The sequence below is a fragment of the Corvus hawaiiensis genome, chromosome 2, assembly GCF_020740725.1.
Source record: "Corvus hawaiiensis isolate bCorHaw1 chromosome 2, bCorHaw1.pri.cur, whole genome shotgun sequence".
Lineage (NCBI taxonomy): Eukaryota > Metazoa > Chordata > Aves > Passeriformes > Corvidae > Corvus > Corvus hawaiiensis.
In genome coordinates, this window is record NC_063214.1 from 46,154,069 (window position 1) to 46,179,413 (window position 25,345).

At 39.0% G+C, this 25,345-nt stretch overlaps 1 protein-coding gene across 4 annotated transcripts in view; it reads right to left on the reverse strand.

Annotated features, from left to right (window-relative positions):
* GUCY1A2 (guanylate cyclase 1 soluble subunit alpha 2) overlaps positions 1 to 25,345 on the reverse strand; it is a 144,771-nt gene that overhangs the window by 26,348 nt on the left and 93,078 nt on the right. For 2 of the 4 annotated variants that reach the window (XM_048294697.1, XM_048294699.1), the window contains exon 6: positions 22,397 to 22,540. The exons of 1 other annotated variant lie outside the window; for it this stretch is intronic. In XM_048294697.1, the coding sequence (XP_048150654.1) occupies positions 22,397 to 22,540 (144 nt within the window). Of the gene's footprint in view, positions 1 to 6,976; positions 7,825 to 22,396; positions 22,541 to 25,345 lie in introns of those variants that run through there. One more of the 4 variants, XM_048294700.1, reaches the window with a different exon arrangement.

Genomic DNA, 25,345 nt, shown 5'->3' on the forward strand with positions numbered 1-25,345 from the left:
AGGGAAAGTGAATTTCCTCCTCAGTGAGTTCAAAATACAAATTCACATTAAATTATTTTTCTGAAGTCTTTCAGACAAGCAAATTCACACAGTTGAGAATCACTACTTCATACAACAAAGGGAATTAGCACAAAAAGAAAGGCAGCTGGTTTGCACTGAACTGAGGATTTTAGCAAATTATCTAAGCATTTAGTGAGTCTCCTGATTCCTGTATAGACAGCACTTCAGCAAGTCAATCAAACTTTCTTGACACCACAAAACAAATCGTAACAAAAGCTAGGATCAGAACTCAGAGAGTATTCTGTTCAGCTCTGTTGCCTTCACTGAAAATCTAGGTTAAAAAAAGGAAATTTGTAAATAAAATGGCTAATGAAATGAATGAAAAATCACTCTGTAACTCATAAAAAATGTAGCATTTTGTATTCCTAGAACTAAGATGGAAATCTACAAGCACTATGATTGTTACTGAACATCAGATATACCATGAATACAAATGAGATACTATTTCATCGTTTGTTTAAATTGCTTCAGAGAAAATTGGTAACTGCACTACAATTTTAAGAAGATGATTCAGGATAAATTTGAATGTTCTGGTGTTTTAATGACTAGAAAGATTCTGATCTTATTTTCAAAAAATTAGCAAACGAAGGCCTGATGATGTCAAGGATATGACAAAATCCAAACAGAGACAAATTGTTCTCAGATGAAGGTGAATCACTTAAGGGAAGAAAAGATTTCAATGTTAAGTCTAATGACTTTCCTTCATCTCATTCAGTGATCTCCCCCACTGTGTCTTACACTCATCCCTCTCTCAGAGACACGCTGACAAAGAACGGCAACACGTACGGCTGGTTTGGGCTTGTAAATTCTGTAAAAAATAACAACCTTAATGCATATATTATAAGAAATCCTTTTATGTAGGTTATGCATTTTGCAATTGCAAATATTCAAATATGCTTAGTCAAGATTATCTCTGCCCATCTTCACCAGCTTTTATCAACTAATTTGTATTTCTGTAATTCACAAACATATAGCCAAAAGGTAAAGTGTGCTTATGCTATTATTTGTGTGAGTGAGAAAGACAAAAAAAGAAAGTCAAAGGCTTTAAATCTCAATTATCCTTGCATGTTCTTTTGAAAATGAAACACTAATCTAGTTTGGGAGGCAGTAGAAGATAACAGTATGGCATATCTGTAACTTCCTTGTTTGTCACTGCTGCCCAGCCAACCTTTAATGACACTAACTGCGTGCATTTGGCTGCTGAGGGGCACAGATGCCCAGCCCTGGATTTCACTTATCCAGCATTTTTACTGCTTGCTTCTTTCCTGCTGTTGCTCCTGTCAGATTATGCTTTATTTGAAACTTTTCCAGTCAAATTCTTCAACCAAGAAGTGGGTGAAGAATCTCTCTTGGTGCAATGTTTGCTGACAAGTCCTTTAGCTCTTAGTCCCATCCTTTACTTCTTTCCTCCCAAAAGCATGCAAGATGTGTCTTCACGGAAAGAATCCTTTTATTTTCTGGTGCTTTGTTCTTTGTCAGTGTGTCTCTGAGAGGAAAATGGGTGTGAAGATTAAATCTCGACAATTTGATAATTTTTATTTGTGTTTAACTTGAGTTGAAATTTGTGGATAAATGAAGTAGATGAAATCTCATACTTGTGTGCAATAAATAAAATTCAGCATAACTTATTTTTATTTACTGTGTTTGTTAATGATCTGCAGTAAACAACACAGTGCAAGTCAACAGATCATGCAAACTGAATGTATCTAGAAATATACTCTGAACTAAAAATACACAATTCAAGAGAGAAAGTTGGGAAATTCCGAGTGAAGACCAAAATGAACTTAAGCTAGCATGCAATCTGGCCACATGAAAAAGTAATCTGGGGTTATGAACGTGATCTGACACCTACAGTTCCTTCCTACAGAATTCAACCTCACCAAGCCTATTAAGACCTAGGTACTGTCAACAGGTGTGATTTCTGAAAAGATCAAGAATCTCTTCAGAAAGGATTTGATTAGAAGGAAACTAAAAATCTGTAAATACTCACAGCTTGGCTAATTAATACTCAATAGGAGAAGCATGATAATCATCTACAAGCATGTGCAAGATGCTAGTATCAAGGAGGGACATGTGGTGACACAACTAGAAGTAATACCATTTAATGAAGACATAGGTGAATATCCAGCTTACCTAGGCCTAAATAGGCTGTACTGTAGTGACAGTGACAGGTTCCTGAGGTAAGTGAGCTAAGTTACATCATTTCATTATGGCACTACTGAAACACTTGAAAACACATTGTGAGGATGTTGACAGGAAGATGGACAGGATGCATTAACATATGTGTGTCTTTTTTAACTCTAACATCATACTGCATTGAAGGAAAACTCATTAAAAAGTAGTGTTACATTTGAGGGTTTCAAATGACTGCTGCAAAGTCTGTTTTCCTGTCATCCTTAAGAACAGATGGGGTGGGAGAAATATTTTTTAATGTCCTGAAGCCACTTAAAAAACCAGAACTTTGAATTTCAGTTCTAAATTAAGTGTAACTTGATTTACATTGTCTTTAGAATTTCACTAAAACTAAAAAAATGAATAGTACAGCAACTATGTTGAACCAATTTTACTTAAACTATAAACTCGGATTTTTAACTTCCTTTTTTTTAATAATCTCATGATGATCTATGTCAACAACATACTTTACAGTATCAAGCACACACCATGAACAGCAAAAACAGTTGACAAAAAAAACCAAAATCTTGACAGAAAACATAAGTTTTTAGACAGTCATCCTCTTGTGATGGACTGTCAGTTCTGTTAATACTCTGCAATCATACCTAGTCATGTTATTTTGGCATTGGTCTGTTCCTCATCACAGATAATCACAGCTAAGCTTCCTGTGGATAACTATCAAAACAAACCCTTTCACAGGAAATACTTTGGCAGTTGTACATTCATCCTCCATGAGAACAACAGAAAGAATCACCTCACTGAAGGGCAGCAACCTCCAAAGTACTACACAGCTACATTCTACGTGCTTTTGAAGCACGTGCCCCAACTGTCCCTATTTACTCTACATTGCTTCACTTTAAAAAATGGTTTGTTCTGCATTAACTAGAACTGTTAGAGGAAATTATAGCAGTAGCTCTTCTCAAGATGTACACCAAAGTTACGACAAACTCTTATGGGCATATCAGGATGTAAATCAACATTTGATCTTTCAGATCTGTGGAGGCATTTAGTATGGTAGAGGCACTTAGTATGAGGAACTAAATCAGTCCAAGTAAAAATCTCAAAACACATTAAGTATAGATGCAAGGGCCTCAGCACAAACTCCATCAATCCACCGATCCTTTTCTGTTGCACTGATCTACTGGAAGAGCTGGCACACTTACTGTGTCATGAGTGACAGGGGCAACAGCAAAAATAACCACATTATATTGGCCTTTCAAACCTGTGACCATGAATTAAAAAATTTAGTTGCTAAAATTCTAATCAGTGACTGACATTCTATAACAATAAATACATTACCAAGTAAAAAAGTTATGGCTCTAATAGAAATGTTCAGGACTGAAATGTAAAATGAAAACAAGGCCATCTTTAATTAGAGTGGTAAGGCTCATAAAAGAAGAGATTCACTTACATAAAAATGCTGTAGATGATCCTTGAACAAAACTAGTCAAAACATATTTAAGATTTCTCATTGCAAAAATGTTTTAATCCCAGAAGCTTCCCACATTAAGGGTTTGGCTTCATACACTCCAAAGCTGTAGCACGTTAAATTCTAATTGCTTCATAAAAGGTAGGCAGTGTGTGTACAAAAGATACTTGCAACAAAAAACTGCATTATGGTGTGTCTCAAAGCTCATTACAAAGCAGCTACTACAGTGGACTGTGTCTGATAAATCACCAAAATTTTTCTTCATTTAGTGTTACTTAGAAATTGATCTTCGTTTGTAAGCAAATTTACTTCCAGTAATCCCCATGGGAAAGATGAATAATGTTCAGACTACATGTTCCACAGACACCATTCCCTATTGTAGAATTGAGGAAAGAGTAATGAAAACTCTTTTCCTTTTCTCTGAAATAAATTAATTATTTTCGATAAAAATAAATAGGAGCTTTCTTCAAATCAGCAACCATCCAAATTCAGGCAGCTGAAGTTAATATGCAAATTTGAGCAAAGAGAAGCAGATCTTCTCCTTTAAAATGTACATTTTATTAATGTCTGTCTAAATCAGAGAACAGTGTATCTCAAAAGGCATGCAAATTTTTTTACGAATTATGCTTATGTGTGAAGAACCTGCTAACAAGGTTCACATTAATCATGAGGAAATCTTGCCAAGCAAACACAAGTTCTTTGTATCTATAATTTCTGCCACACTAAGAAAGGCTATTTTTAAATTTGAAATACCTTTAGAGCTATTACCTGCACTGTACATTTCAGTGAGGCATACAGATTCCAAGCTGTGTTAAGAAAAGCTTGTTCAAATCTGACCCAGCATAGCCATAGAAACACAGCACTGCTACTGGGTCAGCCCAAGGAGATGCAAGAAGGACTGTCCTGACACAAACCATGGCAGTGGTCAACATCCATAAAACATTGTGAGAACATGACAAATGAGTAATAGCTTTCCAGCTTCCCTAGCTTCCAACCAGCTCTAACTCTGAGTCTTCTGAGGTAAAAATACATCACCTTCTGCTGAGTTCCATGTTCTGTGATGCCCTCACTAGATTGTTATGACTGCTCAAACTAACTGCACAAACCTGAACAGGTAACTCTGAAATTTGCCTGTCCCTTAGTTCCAGCGTATTTCTGGTTGTCTTTGTTTGCAGCAGATTTTTCAAAGCTATGCAGTGAGTGGATTCCTCAAATGTTCATGGGAGGACTGAAGGGAGGCTTTGTTGTAACCTTCAGGCACTAATTAATGGCAGCTTACTTGACTGCAGCTCCTCTTTCCTTGGTCTGCTCTCCTGGCTGCAAGTACAGGGCAATAATAAACCTGACCTCTAACTCCACAGTAAGGCTCCCTTTTTTCCTCTACATATCCTCCACTTCATTTAAATGAAGTAATTCATTACATACATACATTAGCATACAATGACTTTTTAAATAATCTTCATAAGAATGGAATCAGTTCTGCTCAGCCTGGAGATGTCTGGAAACCTTTCCCAAAAATGATTTCTAAAAGTAACGTTTTTGAAAATGTGCCATTTCTGTGGAGGTCACAAGTGGTGCTTCTGACGCCACCTCAGTGCAGTCCTAGAGAGCTTAAAACAGAAGGTAGCATCAAAGCACATGATTTAGCTCGCTGCTTTTCCACCCAGTTAGCCCTGTGCTGACACCCACAGCTGACAGCACGCTGCGGCAGATCTGGATTACACACAGAGCAGTGTTCAAACTTGTTAGTGAACTCTCACTGACTCAAAAGACGCCTGGAAAAGGATTTGGGTCAAAGGCAGCGTAGAACAGCAGAGGGCAATGCAAGCTGGTAAGCAGACAGTATGCTGTGGGATGCTTAAGATGCCTGGGTTTAAGGAGAGCGGCAATTGGGAAGAGGGACCTGTGGCAGTTAAGGGTGTGACACAAGATAAAACACAGGCCTCCTTCAAGACTGTTGCGGGTTGGGTTTGTAACCGGGCGGAAACACCAATTTAGTGTAGTGGTTTGGTCTAAAATACTCATTACTGTTTATCTTCTGTGAGATAAGAATTAGGAGAAATGCAAAGCAGGCACCAAACTTGAAAGAATATAAAGAAGTTTATTAACAGACCTAAAAGAGGGAAAAAAAAAATTATACCACCTTCAGAACTCTCCTCCTCCCCCCACCTTCCTCCCTTCTCCCACTGACAATGTAAAAAGACAACCCATAAGATGTTCAGTCTGTTACCACTGCCATAATAACCTTGTTTAGTCCATTTAGAAAGAGAAGTCTCTTCTTGCTCGTGCTATGAAAACATTATCACAACGAGACAGCTGCCCACTTCCAAATATTGTTCAGTCCATTTAGGAAGAGGAGTCTCTGCTCGCGATGTGAGTCCCTTCCCCCGACTTGCAGCTTTTCCTGCAACTGCTTTCGAGGGTCCACTCTTGAAGTTTTTGGGGGTACAATTTTAAGGTTGAGCCGTTCAAAAACAAAAACAGAGGCCCTTCTCCTTCCCTGGGAGCAAAGGGTCTTCCTCATCTTCATTGTTAGGACTATCTCTAGGAGCATCTCTAGGAACTGAGGTTTTCTCCTTTCCCATTTGGAGCAAAAGTCCTCATCTGGTTCATCTCTAGGGACTGAGGTTTTCTTCTTTCCCATTTGGAGCAAAAGTCCTCATCTGGTTCATCTCTCCCTGTCCAAACTTCTCATGAAATTACAGCTGCGTCAGCATCTGCCTATCTCGGCGCAGGTGCTTTTGCTCACGAGCTGAACACTCCACCCCCCATATCTTCATGAAATTACAACAGGATACTCTGATATATCATAGCTTCACAACAGAATTTCAGCTTTAAGCATCTCCTCTCTCTCTTCCCTCAGGTTTTCAGCTCTTCACAGCAATAAAAAGGGTTAATCTCACCTCGGCCTTGCAGCTTTGCAGCTGGAATGTTGAATTTTTCTTATCGCAGTGGAGAGGGGGGAGAGCCGAGCCGCTCCGGCTGCCCACGGCAAGGCAGTGGGGGGGGTTCCATGGCTGGAACAGGTCCATGGCTCCAGGATGACCGTGGCCCGGCCTGGCCTGGCCCAAGCAGGGCCTGGCCGGGCCCGCTGGCCCCCGCTCGGGCCCCGCAGCCACCTGTCCCAGCGCCGGAAACGAGAGAGAGCTTGGCGGGGAGTTTGTCTATTCTTAAGTGTGGATCACAGAGGCGGTCACAACTTTAAGTGGCTTAGAGAATTGTCCATATTCAAACTGGCCAGCTGATAGGTTCTGTCAGGTCCCACAGGAAGCTGTAAGCACCCCTTAGCAAGGACATCCCTTCCGGGACTATGCTTGCTAACCTATGACAAAGACATTCATGGGAAGGACAACAATACATGTTTATCCACTCTAAACCACAGTAATCTTAAATGCTGTAGCTACCAAATCCTAAAGACCATAACCAATATGCCTGAGCATAACCATATGGAGTAAAAGAGAACCTCGCTTACAGAAAATGACTTGAAAGCAAAATTCAAGACAACAAAAGGAACAAGAGTGGAAGAGCATGGAGCAAGGGGACCAGTGACACTTAAGTTTCGGTATGCTAAGCCCGTAGTGAAACTTGGCAGCAACAGAAAAAGATGCACATCTGTTTTTCATGCACCAGTAAGAATTCCAGATATGTCACAGTATCCATGGGAAAACTGTAATTCCTCTAATAATACTGGGTTATAAAGGTAGCAACTTCTGTTAATCCAAACTAATGAGAGAACACAAGTCACATTGTCATTTTGGAACCTTGTCCAACTAAATTGACAATAGGCTCAGGAAGTAGTTGCATCTGGATTATTCATAATATTGTCATTACAGTCTAAGACAAATCCAGAGATGGACTTAGAAAAGTTTGCAGAGTAAATTCAAATGAATGCTTTACATAGATGGCAACCCCCACCTCTTCCCATATTCACATATGCATAGACCCACATCCTACCAAGGAAGCCACAATTCCAGTTAAAGACTGGCTCTTTGCTGGTGTTCTTGGAAAGAAAGCAACAGAAAAACTGGTATTACAGACCTCTCAGAAATTTCCACAAATTTCAGTGCTTTCTACAGCCTGTAAACCTGCTATTCAATTCTTCTGCATGCAGATTTGCTGTTCAGAGGTGTCTTTCCTATTGGCTTTTTGCTCCTTTTCCATTTCTGTGGAGGAGAGAGGGAATGTATACACAGAAAAACTTTCAGGAAGCCATCAGGGTTCCATATATCTTTCTGGTCTTCAGAAGACCAAACTAAAAGCAGTCATCTGGTGCAATTTGGTCGTAGCTCCAAACAGAGGCATTTATAACCTAATTTTTTGGAGTTCAGATGCCCACTAAACATACATGAGCTTATAAAACATGTATTTATTTCTCACTTTCCAAATTCTCAGAAAAACTTTTTGATTCTTCTTGCAAAACATTGTTTAAAACTTAGATTTCATTTTAATATTAGTGTTATGTGGGCTGTGCAACAATGATTCTTGCTGTTAGGGTTAGCAAGAAAATTCCATTTTGTACACATTACATGTTTTAAACATCTTTTCTGAGAAACAAAACTGAAATGACAAAACAATGACAGGCTCAAGAACAGCCACTATCCTATTTGGGGCTTAATGGTACTCCCTAGTATGGAGTGTGGGACGTTCACCTTTTTCTAATGTAAGCCACAGAGGCTAAGCTTGGTTTTCCTCACTCCCCTTAAACACTGGCTGCTCTTAATAACTTTTTGTGTTACCAGAAATGCCATCCTAATCTATTAAAAAAACATTAAATCTAATGCATTTTACAGTAAAGATTGGTTTAATATGAGAAAAATATTTCACCAGAAACAAACAAAAAAAGAAACCTCAGATAGCTCTTCTAACAGAACTATCAAAACCAGCAACAAGCATGACATACACCTAATTCCCACTTCTAAGTGAAGGGAAGTGGAGCCCCACACTACCACTATCCAGGATGCAATGGTCAGCCTCACTGAAAACCAGACTGGAAACTCTGAACTGTCTTATAGATTGCAGTTTGTAGCATGTGGCTCCCTAAGTTTGTGATGACCTAACTGGAGAGACAGTTCTACTGTGAGAACAGCCCTTCTCCATTCTGCAAAAGGTACGTTTGCAAACAATCACTTTGATTCTGAATGGCTGTTCATTTCTTTTTAGTCAGCAACAATCAGACCAAAAAACTTAATGTGTTTGCAAGGGAACAGATCTTAGCAAAATTAATCTCATCTCCTTTAAACAATAGTCTTCGTGTGTGAACAAGAGTAGGCTTTATTATTTAGCTATTTGCCATTCATTTTCATGCCTCAAAAGCTTTTCTTCTGTCCAGAGAGCAAGAACATCACATAATTTAGGTAACCAATACACACAATGCAACAAATGGCAAACATCAAGGAAGAGCTCATGAAAAACTAGAAGGCTAAAAATTCTTTGGCAAATGCTCAAAAATAATGAAAGCGCTGAGAACAGAAGAAGGCTGTTATGGTGTCCTCAATATGTTTATGACTAGCAATTTCATAAGCTTCCTATGAGTCTGCTGAGGAGGAAATGGCAGTGTATAAACAAATCATGAAGACATGGTCTAGTGGTGGACTTGGCAGTGCTGGGTTAACAGTTGGACTTGATCTTAAAGGTCATTCCCAACCTAAATGATTCCATAACATCCTATTCCATTCTATAAAAATCTGTAGGATAACCACACTGAAATAGATACCGTGGTCTCAGTCATAGCAGACAGAAGTTTTGTTGGTTTTGTTATCTGACCTATCCTAGCTATTAAATATGTCATTCCTTCAGAAAAAGGAGTTGACATTTAGCTGCAGAGATCTGTGACTAGGAACAGGCAATAAATTAGATAAGAATGTTGGAACAACTGTAGTGAATCAGACCAAAAGACCATCTAGTCCAGTACTGTGGCCTTGGAAGCAGACATAACAGAGAGCCCAGTATGCAATAGATGGTACCCTGGAGACAAATGGGGTTAAAATGAAGGACTCACTGAAGCCTGTGAAGACTTTTTTCTAGACATGATAGAGCAAAGGTTCCAGGGACTGCCAAACAGGATGCAGTCATGCTTTGTTCTCATCAAAGGTTAAGAAAAGTGAGACTGCAAATTTGAACATCAAATAGCTTCCTGTGAGATGTGAAGTTTTGTGATACACACATTTAGAAATAAAACCCCTAAGTTTGAACTCCATGTCATCTTTAATTTTTACCTTTGGAAAAGTTACTATTCACAGTGAAAAGGAAACTTATATTTTGGAGTTCAAAATAATAAAACTATCTTCATCTTACAAAAACACCTTGTCCATGCTAAAATTAGCATGTATTGAAATTAAATTAATTAGTGTTTCAGAGTTTATATAGGAAAAGGGTCACTAATTTTCATATTGTCTTGGTGAATATAAGCTAAGAATAACCACCCTGAGCAAACTCTTGAAGAAAAATAGATGGCAATATAGAGAAGAAACTGTTCCATCTTTCCGTACATATATATATATATATATCCCTTTCAGTATCTATAAACTGATGGTCAGAAATGACAGTTTCACCTCAGGAAATCAAAGTCCAAACAAAGGCAGCTAAATGCAAAAAGATTTTCTACTCAAGTAAAAGGACTTGAGTTCAGGTCCCAAACCACTCACATGTACAAAGGTATAGTTAGCTAACCAGGTTTGAAATTATCTATAAACTCTGGACTGTATTTGATTAAATAAATAGGCATTTTGGTCAAAAAGACATCTGAATAATGGACATGTTCTCTGGGTTCAAGCAATCAATGTGCTGTGAGATGATCACATTTTCAAAACATTATAAGGAAGGTGCAGTAACCAAGTAGTGAAGATGACATATAAAACCAGGTCTGAAAAGTGGGAAAGATAAAAAAACATACACAGATGCCAACTGAAATAAATAAACACACAAATAAATAAAAGATCAAAGTCCTATAACCAGGGACTATAAATACAACTTTTTGAGTATACTATCTGCTTTAAAGTTCAGAGTGTGTAGTGGTTTTCATTGTTCTACTTGAGATGACCCCCAGATGCCTGATTTTCAGACCACAAAGCTCAATTATTTTCTATCATAACACCTTGAGATCATAGCATTTACTAAAAAAAACCCCACAGAAACACTTATTGGAATAATGTGTCATTTTGCATTATATATTTGTTGTCACTGTCATAGATCAGTTGAGAAAAAGAAATGACTTCTTCAAGTTAAGGTTTTGTAACAGACTGCTTCTTTTAAGTAGATCATATTGATACCCCCAAGGGAAACAATAACTCTAATTCTGCAAAGTGTTGCTTGTGGCTACAGAGTGGGCACCACTAGGGAGAAATGACAGCAGTAAAGCAGTAACAAGAGCAGTTAGCCCCTTTCCCAAAGAACTATATGGCAGTTAAAAAATCTCCCTATTTTTAGGATTCTTCTTCTCCTGGTAAAGGTTTTTACTGATTTTTTTCATCCATTTTTTTAAATGCAGCACAAATGGACCTACTACAAAGTAAGCTGTCACAGAAAGAAAAACAGGTATTCTACAGAGAGATGATAGAAAAGATAAATTTTTTAAAAGGCACATAGGGATTTAATTACTCACTTGCCATTAAAATCTTTGTAAGAGGTGTCATTGCTTCTACAGAAAAGTGAAAATATACGCTGTTGTAAAGAAGATGTTATGTCTCCCAGATGAACATCAAATTTTAACAATATAAATATATCATCACATTACCTGGGCCAGAATAACTAAAGAGCTCATTAAAGTCTGGATCTGCATGGCTGGGAAGCAGCCTTGCTGAAAGGGATCTGGGGGTCCTGGTGGACAAGCTGGCAGGGTCAGCACTGCACTGCTGCAGCAACAAAGGCACTGGATCCTGGGCTGCATCTGCAGGGGCATTGCTGGCAGAGACAGAGACATCACCACCCCACTCTGCTCAGCTTTTGTCAGGCTGCACCAGAGCACCGTGCCCAGCGCTGGCCCCCACTGCTCAGGAAAGACACAGATAAACTGGAGTGTCCAAAGAAAACACATGAAGATGATCACAGGGCTGGGAAACCTGCCCTGTGAGGGAAGCCTGAAGGAGTTAAGCCTTTTCTCCCTCAGAAGAGACACCTAAGGGAGGAAACTCATCACAGTATTCCAGTACTTAAAGGGCAGCTACAAACAAGACAGAGACTCTTGGAGGACACAAGAACATGACAAGGGGTGATGGGTACAACTTGCATCAGGAGAGGTTTCACCTCAACATAAGAAAGAAGTTTTTTACAGTGAGAACAATCAATCACTGGAACAACATCCCTAGGGTGAAGTCCCCATCAGTGGAGGTGTTCAAGCAGCCCTTGGACAGGTTGCTCAATAATGTCATCTGGGCACAAAAAGTTGGACCAGCTGTTGTTCTGAGATCCTTTACAGCCTCAAAGGTTGTTCTATGATTTTGTGACTTTTGATAACTTTGTTCTAATCAGTTTTTGTCATTTTAGATATTAAAATAATGGTGAAAGGCTTGGCCAGTATTAGAATATTAAGCTAAATGCCAAGAATCATCTTACTCATCTAGGAAAACTATATCTCAGCAAGAAATTTCCAGGGCCTTTTGCTTTATGGTATGGAGATTTTGCAGGAGGGAAAAATGGGATCTCAGAAATACATCTCTTCCCATCTTCCTTCTCAGGGTTGATTCTTTTTCCTGGAACAAAGTTCCAAAGTAGATAAAAATCAGGTCTTTCTTCAGGAAAATGATCACTTCAATCCTTCCAAGTTCTGCCAGGTGGAGAAATGCCTGTACATTCTAATCCACTTTTATTTATACCACTTTCCCCTTTCTTTTTATTGATGTAATCAAATAGGTCACATGGTAGGACTAAGCAACCTCAGATTATTTTCCCTTGTTTTCCCTCCTTGTTTTCCCTCCTCCATTCAAAACTAATGTTTTTGCCTCTCCTCTCTTCTCTTTTCAAAATACTAAAGCAAAACCACAATCCAATATAAATATGGAAATTGTTTTGCGAAAAGAAAAGTTCAGATTATTCAATATAAAGTCTTTGAAGAGGATTATTTGCATTGAATTACTTTTACACTAGTTCAGACTTAAAAGAGGTATTTGAACAGAAAAGGCTGTCGCAAATTCCTCTCTGAAGTATTGGCATTTTTTCCAAAATACTCTATGTTTCATATGAAAGGAAGCTGAAATACCATGAAACATTTAGTTTATGGATTTATTTATGACAGGAAACGCATTCTTCCTTAGGGAACTAAACTATTCTGAAACTGTTGAACAATGTTGCTGAACTTGTCAGCTTCAAACAGAAGGCCAAGGATAATCCTCCAGCATCCACCCCCCATCTGAACTGTTCCCTCAAATATAGCACAGTGTAATGACTCACTGTTTAGCTCAGAATAATAACAGTTGTGCCATAGAGTTTTTTAACTGGTGCTTAAAACTGCAGACTTTCTTCTCTGAGCTGTGCATGTCAGAGAGAACGGGGGAAGCCAAGTAGCAAACGGCCAAATGCACTTTCTTCTTAAACTTGCAGAACAGAGCAGATGCTGGCAGCTGCTTCTGAAAATGCTGTAACTGTGGATGCCAGAGTATTGAGCCAGATCTGCATAAAGGTTAACATTTCTACAGGATTACCCAGTGGGGCTGAGAAAGACACTGATCTCCATGAGACAAGCCACGAGCAGCTCCTCTGGGACTCAGTGCAAGGCTCTGCTTGCAATCCAGGGTCAGGAAAGACAAGGACAACTGAGGTGCTCTTCACTGCATCATGAAAAAGCTTTGCATCTTTCCTCCAGTGAGCATAAGCCTCCCAGAAAATTTATATTAAAGGGACGAGAACTAATAGGTCGTGGAGAGGAGAACTATGCCCTTCAAATATGTAAAGGAAGTCATACAGTATAAAATAGTGCAGGCAGCTCAGATCTATTTTTTTTGCTTTTTGTATTTCCAGTTACACCTTATCCAAAACTACTCATGCAGTAGCAGACAAGGGAGAGGGAAGAAGCAGTAGAAGGGACAAGGCCCTTTCTTGAATCTTTTTCTCCAGACTGCATCTGGATGAAAGAAGAAGGAGCTATGTTAGCACTGTCACCTAACCCATGGCCGCCCAAGCTGCATTATCCGGGATATATATATATGTGTTACTTTAGCACACTGCAGATATAATACCATCTCTTTCTTCTAGTGGAGGGCCAAACCAAAGGACGAGGTAGATTTGCCCTACTCACTGCCAAAACCTACAATTTATGGTACACTGTGACTCCAGATAAAGTAAACCATTTGGATTAGGTGACTAAACTGTTTGGACCCTTGGAAGAGAGACAGAAACTGGGTATCAGTGATTTAATGGTAGTTCTGAAACAACAACATTGTCCAGTTTAGAAAAGACAATGTACATAACTGAGATTACAATAGTAAATAAATATCACTAGCTTCCTTATTTTCAAGCAGGCAGACCACAAAGCAGGTGCTGACAGCTCAGCCACTGAAGGGAAAGGCAGATACTGTAGCAATGCAGCACACGTAGCAGCCACCTGAAAGCATCTCAGCAGCAGGAAACACAGACACTGAGATAGCAACCTCCTCTACAGCTTCAAAGGGCATGGCATTTTCATCTCTGCATCTCCCTCTGAGGCCTCTGGGATCACCTGTGCCTATTAACCCAGTGAGGTAGCAATTCAAGCCTAGCATTTTCTGGTCATGCTTACTGCGTAAAAGCCAATCAAGCATTATTTTTATGCATAGCCTGTGCTTGTTTCTGAGTGTATTACTGCTTATCTTCTGTGAGTCCTTGTAGGTTTGTGTATTCTCATATCACTACTTTTATCAATTTTTGTGTAATATTTTTCACCTCTTCTCCATCTCAGGAGATAAGAAAAAATACTCTTGTAGTATGGTGGAAACCTGACTTTTTAAATTTTGTATGACAGGAAGACATACTGATGGAAGAAGAGAACGTACATTTGGGACTTAGGAGAAATAAAATTTTGCTACTCAGCTACCCTGGATTCCCTAGCTCAATTCTTTAAACATTCATTAATTATTTCAAATTATATGGTTTTATGTCTCTATTATATATAAATATATAACATCATTGTACATGCTGCAATTCTAACTTTAGATTTTTGTCCCTTCTTCCCTTCATAAAGATGCAGCAATATCAACCTTCTGAAATGCTGTATACACCACAGATTTAATTATTTATTCACCTGGTGGGTTGTGTTTCTACTGTTATTATTGCTTATTTTTTGTCTGCACAAAGAGTCAATGTACAATAACAACAACAGAAAATTTCGGCTTCAGCATGGGAGTCCTGCACTGACTGTAACAGTCAAAGCCAGAATGTGAAGTTCTGGCAGCTGCAAAAAATGTCCCAACCCAAGCCCAGGGGCAAAACAGTATCATAGGATATCTTCCATCCTAGATAAATGAGAATGCAGTGGTCTTTTTCTTCATAAAGAACACAAGTTCAATGCTTTACTCTCTTTAAAGTTCTGGGGTTTTTTTCCCCCAGGTCATTTTCCCAGTAACTACTGGTATTTAGTACTCTGAAGCCAGTTTTGATCAGTAATTTAACAAAATCTGGTGGATATGCCTGATGATTTTTTTTTTTTTTATCATAAAGCGTTCTCAGCCAAAAAGTGTTTTCTATGGAAAATTCCCAACCAGTTCTACTATGAGCCAGACATCTGGAGTATTAGTTGGAGGCGTTTGTGTCTGGAATGACTGCTGAACCGTGAGAGATGTCACACCATGACCTTAAAGCTAACCCCACAACCCAGCTGCATATCCTGTGGCCCCTGCAGGGACCTAAACCTTGAAATCCTTGCTGGTTTTCCCTGCGCATGTGCTTATAGCACCTAGAGAAGGAAATGAAAGTATCTGCTCACTGTGAGACACCAGGACAAAGCTACAAGTTAGGTGCAGCCATCATAGCAAGGTTTAGTCTCCCTTGAGGACCAGGAAATACGACTGAATTACAGAGGCGTTTCCATATGCAGCTAAATCTACATACTGTGAGTCACAAAGAGCTGTGAACATGTAGTAATCACTGTGAACTAATAAACAGTGGGAAAGTTCACAAGCTGCCCTGGATAACTGCCCTGGTTTCTACAAGTATGCTTTATCTCTGCCACAGGGACAAGTATAGATGGAATGGCACTTGTGTTTCCTATTTGCCACAGAGGAACATCAGAGAACACATGGCATGAGAGTAGAATGGCTGGGTCTAATGACAAAACCTCTTCTCAGCTGATCTTCACATTATTAATTAACTCCCTGCTTGTCTTTTAGGTCTCTTTCTCCCAGCAGTCAGAAAAAAAAAAATCATAGCTTTCTAATTTATTCAAATTGGGCTTACACTGGGTTACCAATCCCAATATCATGCCTCTGCCTGGACAGGCGGATCCTTATGTTGTGCAGAGTCAAGTCCTAGTAGCTTTGAAAATCTACCTTTGTCATCCTCTGCAGACTTTACTAAGAACTGTGTGCCATCTGAAAGAATGACCAACCCTTTGGGAAACTTCCCTCTTCAGCAGATTAAGTGCCAGTCTAATTTTTCAGACCAGATTCTCACACAAAGCTGCTGCTGTGCACCCACTAGTCCTGTAAACCCCACTTTGCCTTGTTGCTGCAACACATGCAGTAACACTGTCCTACAGTGGGTGTAACATATGACTGTACATGACAAAATTCCTTCAAAAGAAAAGAAGTTGCAAATAATGGGTGTGGTTTTGGGTTTTTAAAGGTGATTATTAAAATCACACAAAAGGAAGAAATTGAGTGAAAATGACTAGAGGGCTGAGGAAAATGAGTTTTCCCTTAGAGTAGTTTAAGGAAACTTGCAATTTCCCACATGCCTGGGGATATGTGCTTCAATCAGCTCCTCTCATTTTGCATTTCCAAAGGCACTGGGCTAAGCTGAAGAAGTGCAATTGTGAACTATCCCAAATCCAGGGAATTGTCACCTGGGATGACTTTGCCTCACCATCTCCCAAGCATGCTGTCAAGAAAAAGTACCAAGCTTCCCTGACATGCAGCTCTGAATGCTCCCCAAAGCTGCTGAGATGCTCTAATGCTGGTAAACCTGTGAAACTACAAGCTCTTGAAAGTCTCTTAATGCACAGGTTTCTTTTGTGGAACTGTTTCTGATTTTTACCTTTAACACAAGGATATTTCTAATTTCAAGTTCTGCAGGCTGCAGTGGGGTATTCTATACCTTCTAGAGTCTGATGTAGACATTAGGTACAAGGCAAAGTTGCTAGGAGACCACAGATGGAGCAAGGAGCATTGCAGTAACGCAGCAGCTTTTCACATAGGGCTGATGAGAACGCCTGCATCAGCAGTCAGCCCTTCACAACTTGAAACAAACCAGACAACCTTTTGCTGCTTACGTAAAGATGCACATTTGGTGAGGACCATTAAATTGCTATAAAACAAGCACACCACAACCTGAATAATAAGCAAGGCAAGAAACACTGAAAAGGATTACACAGATAACACTTGCTACTCTCCCTCATTTTTGGGAACGGCCCCTTCACTTAGAAAACAAAAATCCCATTTATACAAACACATGTTGGCGCTTCCTACTTGTGTCCTGGGCCCAAGTGGCATATCACTGAAATACAAAGGGGAATACTTAATGAACCAGCAGAAGATACTGCGCACTCTGAAATTCATTGCCCATTTCCAAGTTATTTAGAAAAGTGTGTCACTCACTGTGGCCATAAGCCATTACAATCCACAGAGCCCTTTTGACTCTTCTGTGCCCTTACTCATGAGTCAGAGTTCATGCTAATTAAAATTTACCACTTGGCAAGCAGAGATTAGAGGTTTATCAAACTCAGGCTTTCATTGTTCCAGTCATTCCATCACAGGTATTTAAATAGACAACATAAACCAAAACTAATGCAGCTGCATGGCTGTAAGGTCACAGATCTTAGACATGCTAATGGTCCCACCCATAAGCATTATTTGTCACCTGTATATGGAAAGTTGAAGTATAGAAAATCTGGATCACATCTAAAATTCAAATGGAAAAGCTGTGACTGAACAAAGCCGTGAAACTGTGCTTCAGTTCAGCTCCTTCCAGTGGGATCATCCATCTTGAGAGGTCATTAACCTGTTCACTGCTGAGGTAGAACTTACCTGACAAATATTAATTCATATATTTCATTATAGACACTGAAAGAATATCAGATGAATACAGACTAAATTTATTCTCTTCATTTAAGAGGGAGCTACAGTAGCAAGTTTAGCTGTACCTGTTCACATTGTCAGTGTTTGAAATTAGATGATGTTAATGCCTACACTGTTTGAGTGCAGCTTACAAATCCAATAATAAAATAGCTTTGGCAATGGACATCTGAAAGTTAGAAGCTTCAAGTGTGTCAAGTACTCCATCTTGATAACAAAGAAACAACTGAGCCAAGTACCAGATTATGTGCTGTGCAAACACAAGGTCCCATCTACCTCACCTGAGAATAAATGAAGCCAGTATCAGCTAGAAATTTTCTGCACTACTCTATTTAGAGTACTTCACATACCAGGCATTAGAAAGTGAGCAAAAAGAAAGGTGAGGGTAAGTATTTGCTTCAGTTTGTGATTACAGTATTTACAGGTCTAATTCTCATGTTATGGTAACATAAATAATTTGAAAGATACATGACATTTTTCTGTTGTAGCAAAACATTTTACAACGTGTTTCGAATTGCTGTGGTAGGGCTTAACCTTTATGTTTTAGACAAGAACACCTGCACACAACTAATCTAGATAATTGTAGTTAATTCAGCAGCTTCATGTAAATCATTTACTTTTCCTCTGTGAGTTCCCAGCTCTTATCTCTTCATGACCCTATTACACACACCTTCATACACCACAAAAATAAGCAGATAATTTTCTCTTGGGAAATCTCATTAGTAGAAACTAGGTATGTTCTGCCACAGCAGCCCTTTTGAAAAAAAAACTGAAAAGGAGGTCTTTGTCTTTCTTTGGGATATACACTGCACATTGATTAATTAGGTAAGATTTGAAGCATGATAAAAAGTTATCCCAGCATTAACATTCTACAGGAATCCTGTATCTGCATTGCAACCTTTCACTGAAGGTCGATGGCCTGGAGAATTCTTCTTACAGTATTATCTCTAGCTATTAAAATTAATGTAATTCCACTTTATCTGAAAAAAAGTAGTAAAATATGAAGCACATCCTAAACTCAAGTAACACTCACTTAAATGTAGGAGGCAATTTTAAGTCAATATTTTCAGACTAAAGTCATAAAGCACTATATATAATTAGTTGTACAAAATGTAAATCAAAGGAGTGCTTCCAGACTAAAATTCTATGCTGAAAGGATAAAAATGTATATCAAATTCTACACACAGTGTCTGCAGCAAAAGTCCCTCTTTTGTACTAAGGCCTTGGCTCATTCTAAAGTAATGGGATTTTGCCTCTAGTAGAACTGAGTTTAAAAAAATCACACAGGGACTTGAAGCCTTCTCCATCACACACAGGGGGATGATCAGCCCATTTTCTGTTACAAATATTTCTTTCTAGGAGGGCAGGCTGTGTTCCAACACTGGTGATAGGATTTGTGGGTTTTGCCATAATACAGTTCGCTCTCTCTCTGCAAAACAACAGTTTCTCATTACCCTTTGAGTCACAGGCTTTTCACCCAGGTATAAGGAGTGCAGGCACAGAGTCTCCATCCTGCTCATGCATTTGTGCTGCCTCTGGCTCTGCTGGAAGTACCAAATGCCTGAGTATATGTCAGCTGCACACCATGGTGCTCTCATCAGCCTGCTATGAGCTCTAAGAGCAGGGAGCGTCATCTGGATATAAACCAGACCTGCTTCATACACCTGGCCACCATCCTGAGGTCCATCACTGCTTACTGCCCCCACGAGCATTGCTCTAAGGGGCAGATTTTTCATAAAGTGCACATGGTTGTACAAACAAGTTATTTTTGTGATCTCTACAATGAAAACCTTCATACGATAACTGAGTACGCAGACAGCAAGCCTCATTTGCTCATCTGCTAATGCACTTTATAGGTGAAAATCTTATCCTAAATTCCTGTTTATGTGATATGGTATTTTTTAAATTTATTGATTTACTTTTTCATCCTAACTTTTTGAGACTTTGTGTCACTTGATAAGATATCCACTGCTATCACATTTCAAGAACTACAAAAAGTAAATCCTTATATTCTGGTGAATTCAGCCTTGAGATGACAACAAAATATATCCATCAAAGTATTTATATAAAATACATATATTCTATAAACCATGATCATAAAGTTAGACATATCAAACTGAGTAACCATCAGTAATGTAACAGAACAGTGTTGTTTACTCCTGAGATCAGAAGGCAGGGACCTCCTATTTGTAGGAACTATGTTTTGAAAAATTGCCTTCTCTGACTTTTTCAAAATGGCTTTTACACTGCTCTGAAGAATAAAGTCACAATTCAGTCACAGCAAATCATGAAAGATGTCAAAGTTATTAAATGTTGGGCATGAGGAAAGGTGCCCTTTGATTTCAGATTCTTTTCAAATACCCAAATACTGATGAAGGTTTTTCAGCATAATAGAACAAAATCTGCATTAGGATTTTTTATCCTACACACTTGTCAAGGACTCAGAAAATGTGACTTATACTTGTTAACATGAATCACAGATAAAAATTAAGGTCAAAATACAGTCAAAACCCTGCATTTGTTTTGCCAGGTGTATCAACAGGACCGTTCAAAGCACCCACAATACAGTACAATTGAATTTGCTGTTTAAAAGTCAGGCTACATATAAATACCCTATAGACTACATTGTGTACTTTGTTCTTAATGTTAATTAATATTTATAGATTTTATTGACAAGGCTTAATTGCAAAGTCTGTCACGCCAAGGTTCTGAGCTGAGTCCGTAGTAATTTTTACAGATACTTAGGGGTTTCTTGAATGCCAAGTAAGTCCACGTCCTGACTGCACACAGGACAACTTAAAAGTTAAGCATTTATTTAAGAGCATTTTCCAAGAGCTTAAACACATACAGGCTTGGGGCCATGACCACTTTCCTGTGAAGCTCATTCGAGCGCTTGACCACATTTTCCTTATATCCAACCTGAACTTCCCCTGATGCTGCTTTAAGACATTTTTATGCAAATGGAACTTTTGCTAATGGGAATCTGTGGCACAATGGGCCCCTTCATGTTTTTTTTTAGGGAAAAACTGCCAACTAACAAAAATAGGGGTCACTCTAGCCAATTTAACATTGGCTGGAAGGCAAAAGTCATGCCAACTGAATTTAGAAATAGTAAGTACGCTTCTAACTGTGATGATCATTGACATAGCCACTAGGAAAAACTATGCATTCCTTGCCATTTGTAGCAGGACTCATGTGACAGAGTGTAGAAGCTCATAGCAAAGACATCCACGTTTAGGTTAGGTCCATAGATTTTCCTTACAGACAACTGAAAAAGCACACGTTTTTAGGGCATGATTCATCTCATCCTAGAGTAGACACCTAAACTAGGACAAACTAAAGTAGACTTCTCCCAAAGTCCTTACTGCAATAGTTTACAGGGTAAATATATCCATGTGAGATTTTAAAACAAATCAGAATATGCCTCTATGAAAGATGAGCCTTATTTCTAAGCACAATTTTAGGTTACGTACAAAGGTAACAACATTCTACAATATCACCATCCCTCCTGCCCTGAAATCTATTACACCTAAAGCTGAAGACAGGACAATTAAGAAATTATGATGAGCTTCTCAGTACCTCTACTTTCAGTTTAAGTATGATGAACTGACTTTTTTCTTCTGAATTCTAAAGGAAGTTTATTAGCATTTTTTGAAAATATTTGGTTATTCCCAGCATTTTATTCTACACATTTTTCCTCTGAAATGCCTTTATAGTCTTTATTTTACAGGTTTTCTTATTCAGACAGTGAAAATATGAGGACTTTTCTGAAAAGTAATGTGTGGTAATGAAAACAGTCACAAAAAGTGAGTCTCAGAGTAAAACATACACCTTCAAAATTTCCCTACAATTGCAGCAGTGACTCAAAAGAAAGTGAAAATATGAAGAGGCTCTGGAAGACAGCTCTCCCAGCATGTACCAGTGTAGTTAGCACATATTAATCAGCTATAGTTATTGGAAAAATAAATAAAATCAATCAAAAATGTATATTTTAGTAGCACTAAATTAACATCTGTTTGAAATAGTCATACATCAAAACTGAAAATGCTATGCCTTATGGTATCTTCAGGCAACCTTTGTCTTTTAATGCTTATTTTGTGTTCAGTGAATGTTCACATGAAGCTTTAAAAGAGTTTTCTTCAAGATCCATAGTCCAACACTTTTTTCAGAACGATATTCTTTTGAATATGTTGGTATAGGATCTAAAGAAGCAGAACAGCAGAGGAACTTGATAATGTTACAAAAGGACATCTGGTTTTCCCCCTCCTGCTACCTCCTGTACCAAACCAGGGGAAGGAAATGGCATAGCATGGGAAGGAAGCATATTAACAATGAGGAAGAGCAGGCAGTCTACAGATCCTTCTTTTATGCAGGTTTACACCAACTTGGAAAAGAGGCATGTGGCCCATCAGAGCTGCAGACATACTGATGCAGCTGTAAATTCTCTAGTAATAAACAGATTTCTACAGACAGAACACAATGAAATGAATCAGGTCTGTGTATCACTGACTAGCTGGTAATGAAGAGCAAAGGGGGTTACCTTAATAGGGCTTCCATCTGGAGTGAGAACCTCTTCTGAAAGCTCCATCATCTTCAGTGCCATCAGGGCAATGGCTTTGGCATGACTAAGGCTTTTCTTATGGAGCCCTGCTGCAACACAGTACGCATCACCTATTGTTTCCACCTGCAGCAATCAGACAAACCGAGTGTCACAGTATGATAATGAGAGCAGAACCCCGCCATTAGGGCTGCAATCAAATACTGTTGCTTAAAACATGTGAGCAAAACATCCATAAATAAGCAATTAGACAAAAGAGCATAATTACCTGAGTCTGCAAACAGGTGCAGTCAAAACCCGACATGAAACAGCACAGTGGTTTATCACCATTATAACCAAAGAAGATCATCTAGAACAGTGTATGGCATCAGCTGAGATATGACAACATTTTCCCACAGCAGTAACACAGAAAATTGCATTTTCCTAAATAAGAAATTGCTTGCAGCTTCATTTCATACTATCCTGGCTGAGTTTGCTGTTGGGTAAGAATAGTGCTGCAGAACTGTAATTCATAATTAGTATTTGATATGCTAGAAAATTTTATCAGGAAGAGAATTAGAAAAAGCAAAACATCACCATAAAAAACAGTGAAGACTATCTAACTCCTCATTAGTAGGTAGCTTTTCCTGGTATAATTTACAAATAGATGCTACTGCTACAGACTTCTGACTGCACCTTTCTCCCTTATTTTCAAATAAGAATTGGCGTCTCTCTCTACTATGCAGGCTATCTTACTCTGCATTCCCTACCTGCAGGCATGAAGTTCAGCAGACTGATCCCCCTGGTCTCTTCAGGCAGGCCTTACTGCTCTCTTATCCTGATTTTCTTTAAAAAGACCTGCCCCCCAGGAGGAACTGGGAGCAAAATGAATTGCAGAAGCCCTCTGGCTCTGGATAAAGGCAGCATGAGAAACACTGCAGACCTCAAGGTCTGCAGCTTTATTTACAGCATTGTGTTTTGCAGTCTGTTTGCTCACACATCGTAACATTCTCGCACAAAATCCATTAACACGGGCCCAAACAGACCTCAAGCATTAGTTTAGGTTTTGTGACATAACTAATCTGGCTTTCACCCTGCACACAACAGTACAAGAATGCCAGAAAATGCTTCAGCAAAGACTAGGGTGAGAAGAAAGCAAGCACTGAGAAAGGAGTTATTCAGAGAATAAATATAGCTGATTCTTCTCTCTGCAGAGAATCTACTAAGTAGTAGACCTGGACCTTCTCAGATTAATTTCCAGTCTTGATAAATTGGAAATAGTATCTCAATACAAATAGTACCTGAAAAAGTAAGCATTACATGTAAATGTACCCAGACCATGAACCGAGAACAGAAGAGCTAATACTTCCCAAGACCAAACTTAATCTGCTGCAAGCCCACTGTGAAGTTTGACACCTTAACCTTTCTGGCCGATTGTGCAGGAGGACATAAATACAGATAAGAAGCTGAGGGTTTCTCATGAGCTGAGACAGCCATTAGAGCTCCTTCGACGCCTTTGAAAGCTCCTAATAGCACTTGGATGTAGAACAAAACATGTAGGAGCAATCCATATTGCTGTCTGCCTGCCTGTTTTACCCAAGCCATATCTCAGGGTGTCTGTCCACAAGAAGCAGACACTACCAATGCCCTGCAGTTTAGGAGGTTGTTTTTCCAAAGGTAAATGGATGAGCAAGTATATTGCAATGGCTAGTGAAAATTGTAGAAACTGGGCAAAAAAATAAGCACAGTGAGAAGAAGTATCAGAAGTTAAAAAGACAGTTTGGAAGAAATAGATGGTAAAAAATTCTCTAAATTGGAAGGAAGAATTAGCAGAAATCCATTGTCATTCTTGAAAATCATGAATAAACATCAGTAGGAATAGATTCAAAGGGGTTACTACAGAAAGAGTTGCGTCTGTGATGCCAAATACAAAAATTAAATACAAATTCTGCTCCTTGTTGAATGACCTAATTTCAGAATGACTTTTCCACTAAAGTTGGTTGCATAGATCTGGGATCATATACTGTTCCAGCAGTGTTTAGACAAAACTACTTCTTTTGTTAGCTTCTTCCCCCTTGGAAATTTCCATAGCTGTAGTTTAACAGCTAAATTCACACACTGAATATACTGCACTACCAGAAAAATGGAACTGAAGCTGCCTCATGTTAATCTTTATATAAAAATAAAAATAATAACACCATTACTCTTTAAAGTGCTTGTCGCTATGGAGTTCATCTGACAGCAATACTGGAGAACCAGGGGAAGGACTAGGACTGCTTAGCCTGACCTGGTAGTTTAAACTGGATGTGATGAGTACTGACAAGGCTGTCTAATGGTTTACCATTCTGGGACCCTGTTTTCACTTCTAAGATTTTCTCCAGCTAAGCATTTAAGCTGAAATTTTCATTATGAGTATCTCCACCCAACTTTAACCTTGGTTCCCTCTTTCTCCAAAATCAGATTTGACAAATCTTCCAGAAGTTCCAGGAGTTCCTGTAATTCAGATTGTTCATGGCATTTTCATTTGGTCCACTTGTATGGAGTCATAAAATCATGGAATGGTTTTGGTTGGGACACCTCAAGATTATCTAGTTTCAGCTCCCCTGCCATGGACAGAGACATCTTCCACTAGACCAGGCTGCACAAAGCCCCATCCAGCCTGGGCTTGAACACTTCCAGGGATGGAGCATCCACAGCTTCTCTGGGCAACCTGTGCCAGTGTCTCAACACCTTCATTGTGAAGAATTCTTCCTTATATCAAATACAGTCACTTTTGGTTCATAACCAATGACTGTTGTCCTGTAACTATAGGCCTTGGTAAAATGTCTCTCTCCATCTTCCTTATAAGCCCCATTTATACACCAAAGGTCGCAACACGATCTTCTCTTTTCTAGGCTGAACAACCCAACTCCCTCAGCCCACCTTCCCAGGAGAGGTGCTCCAGCCCTCTGG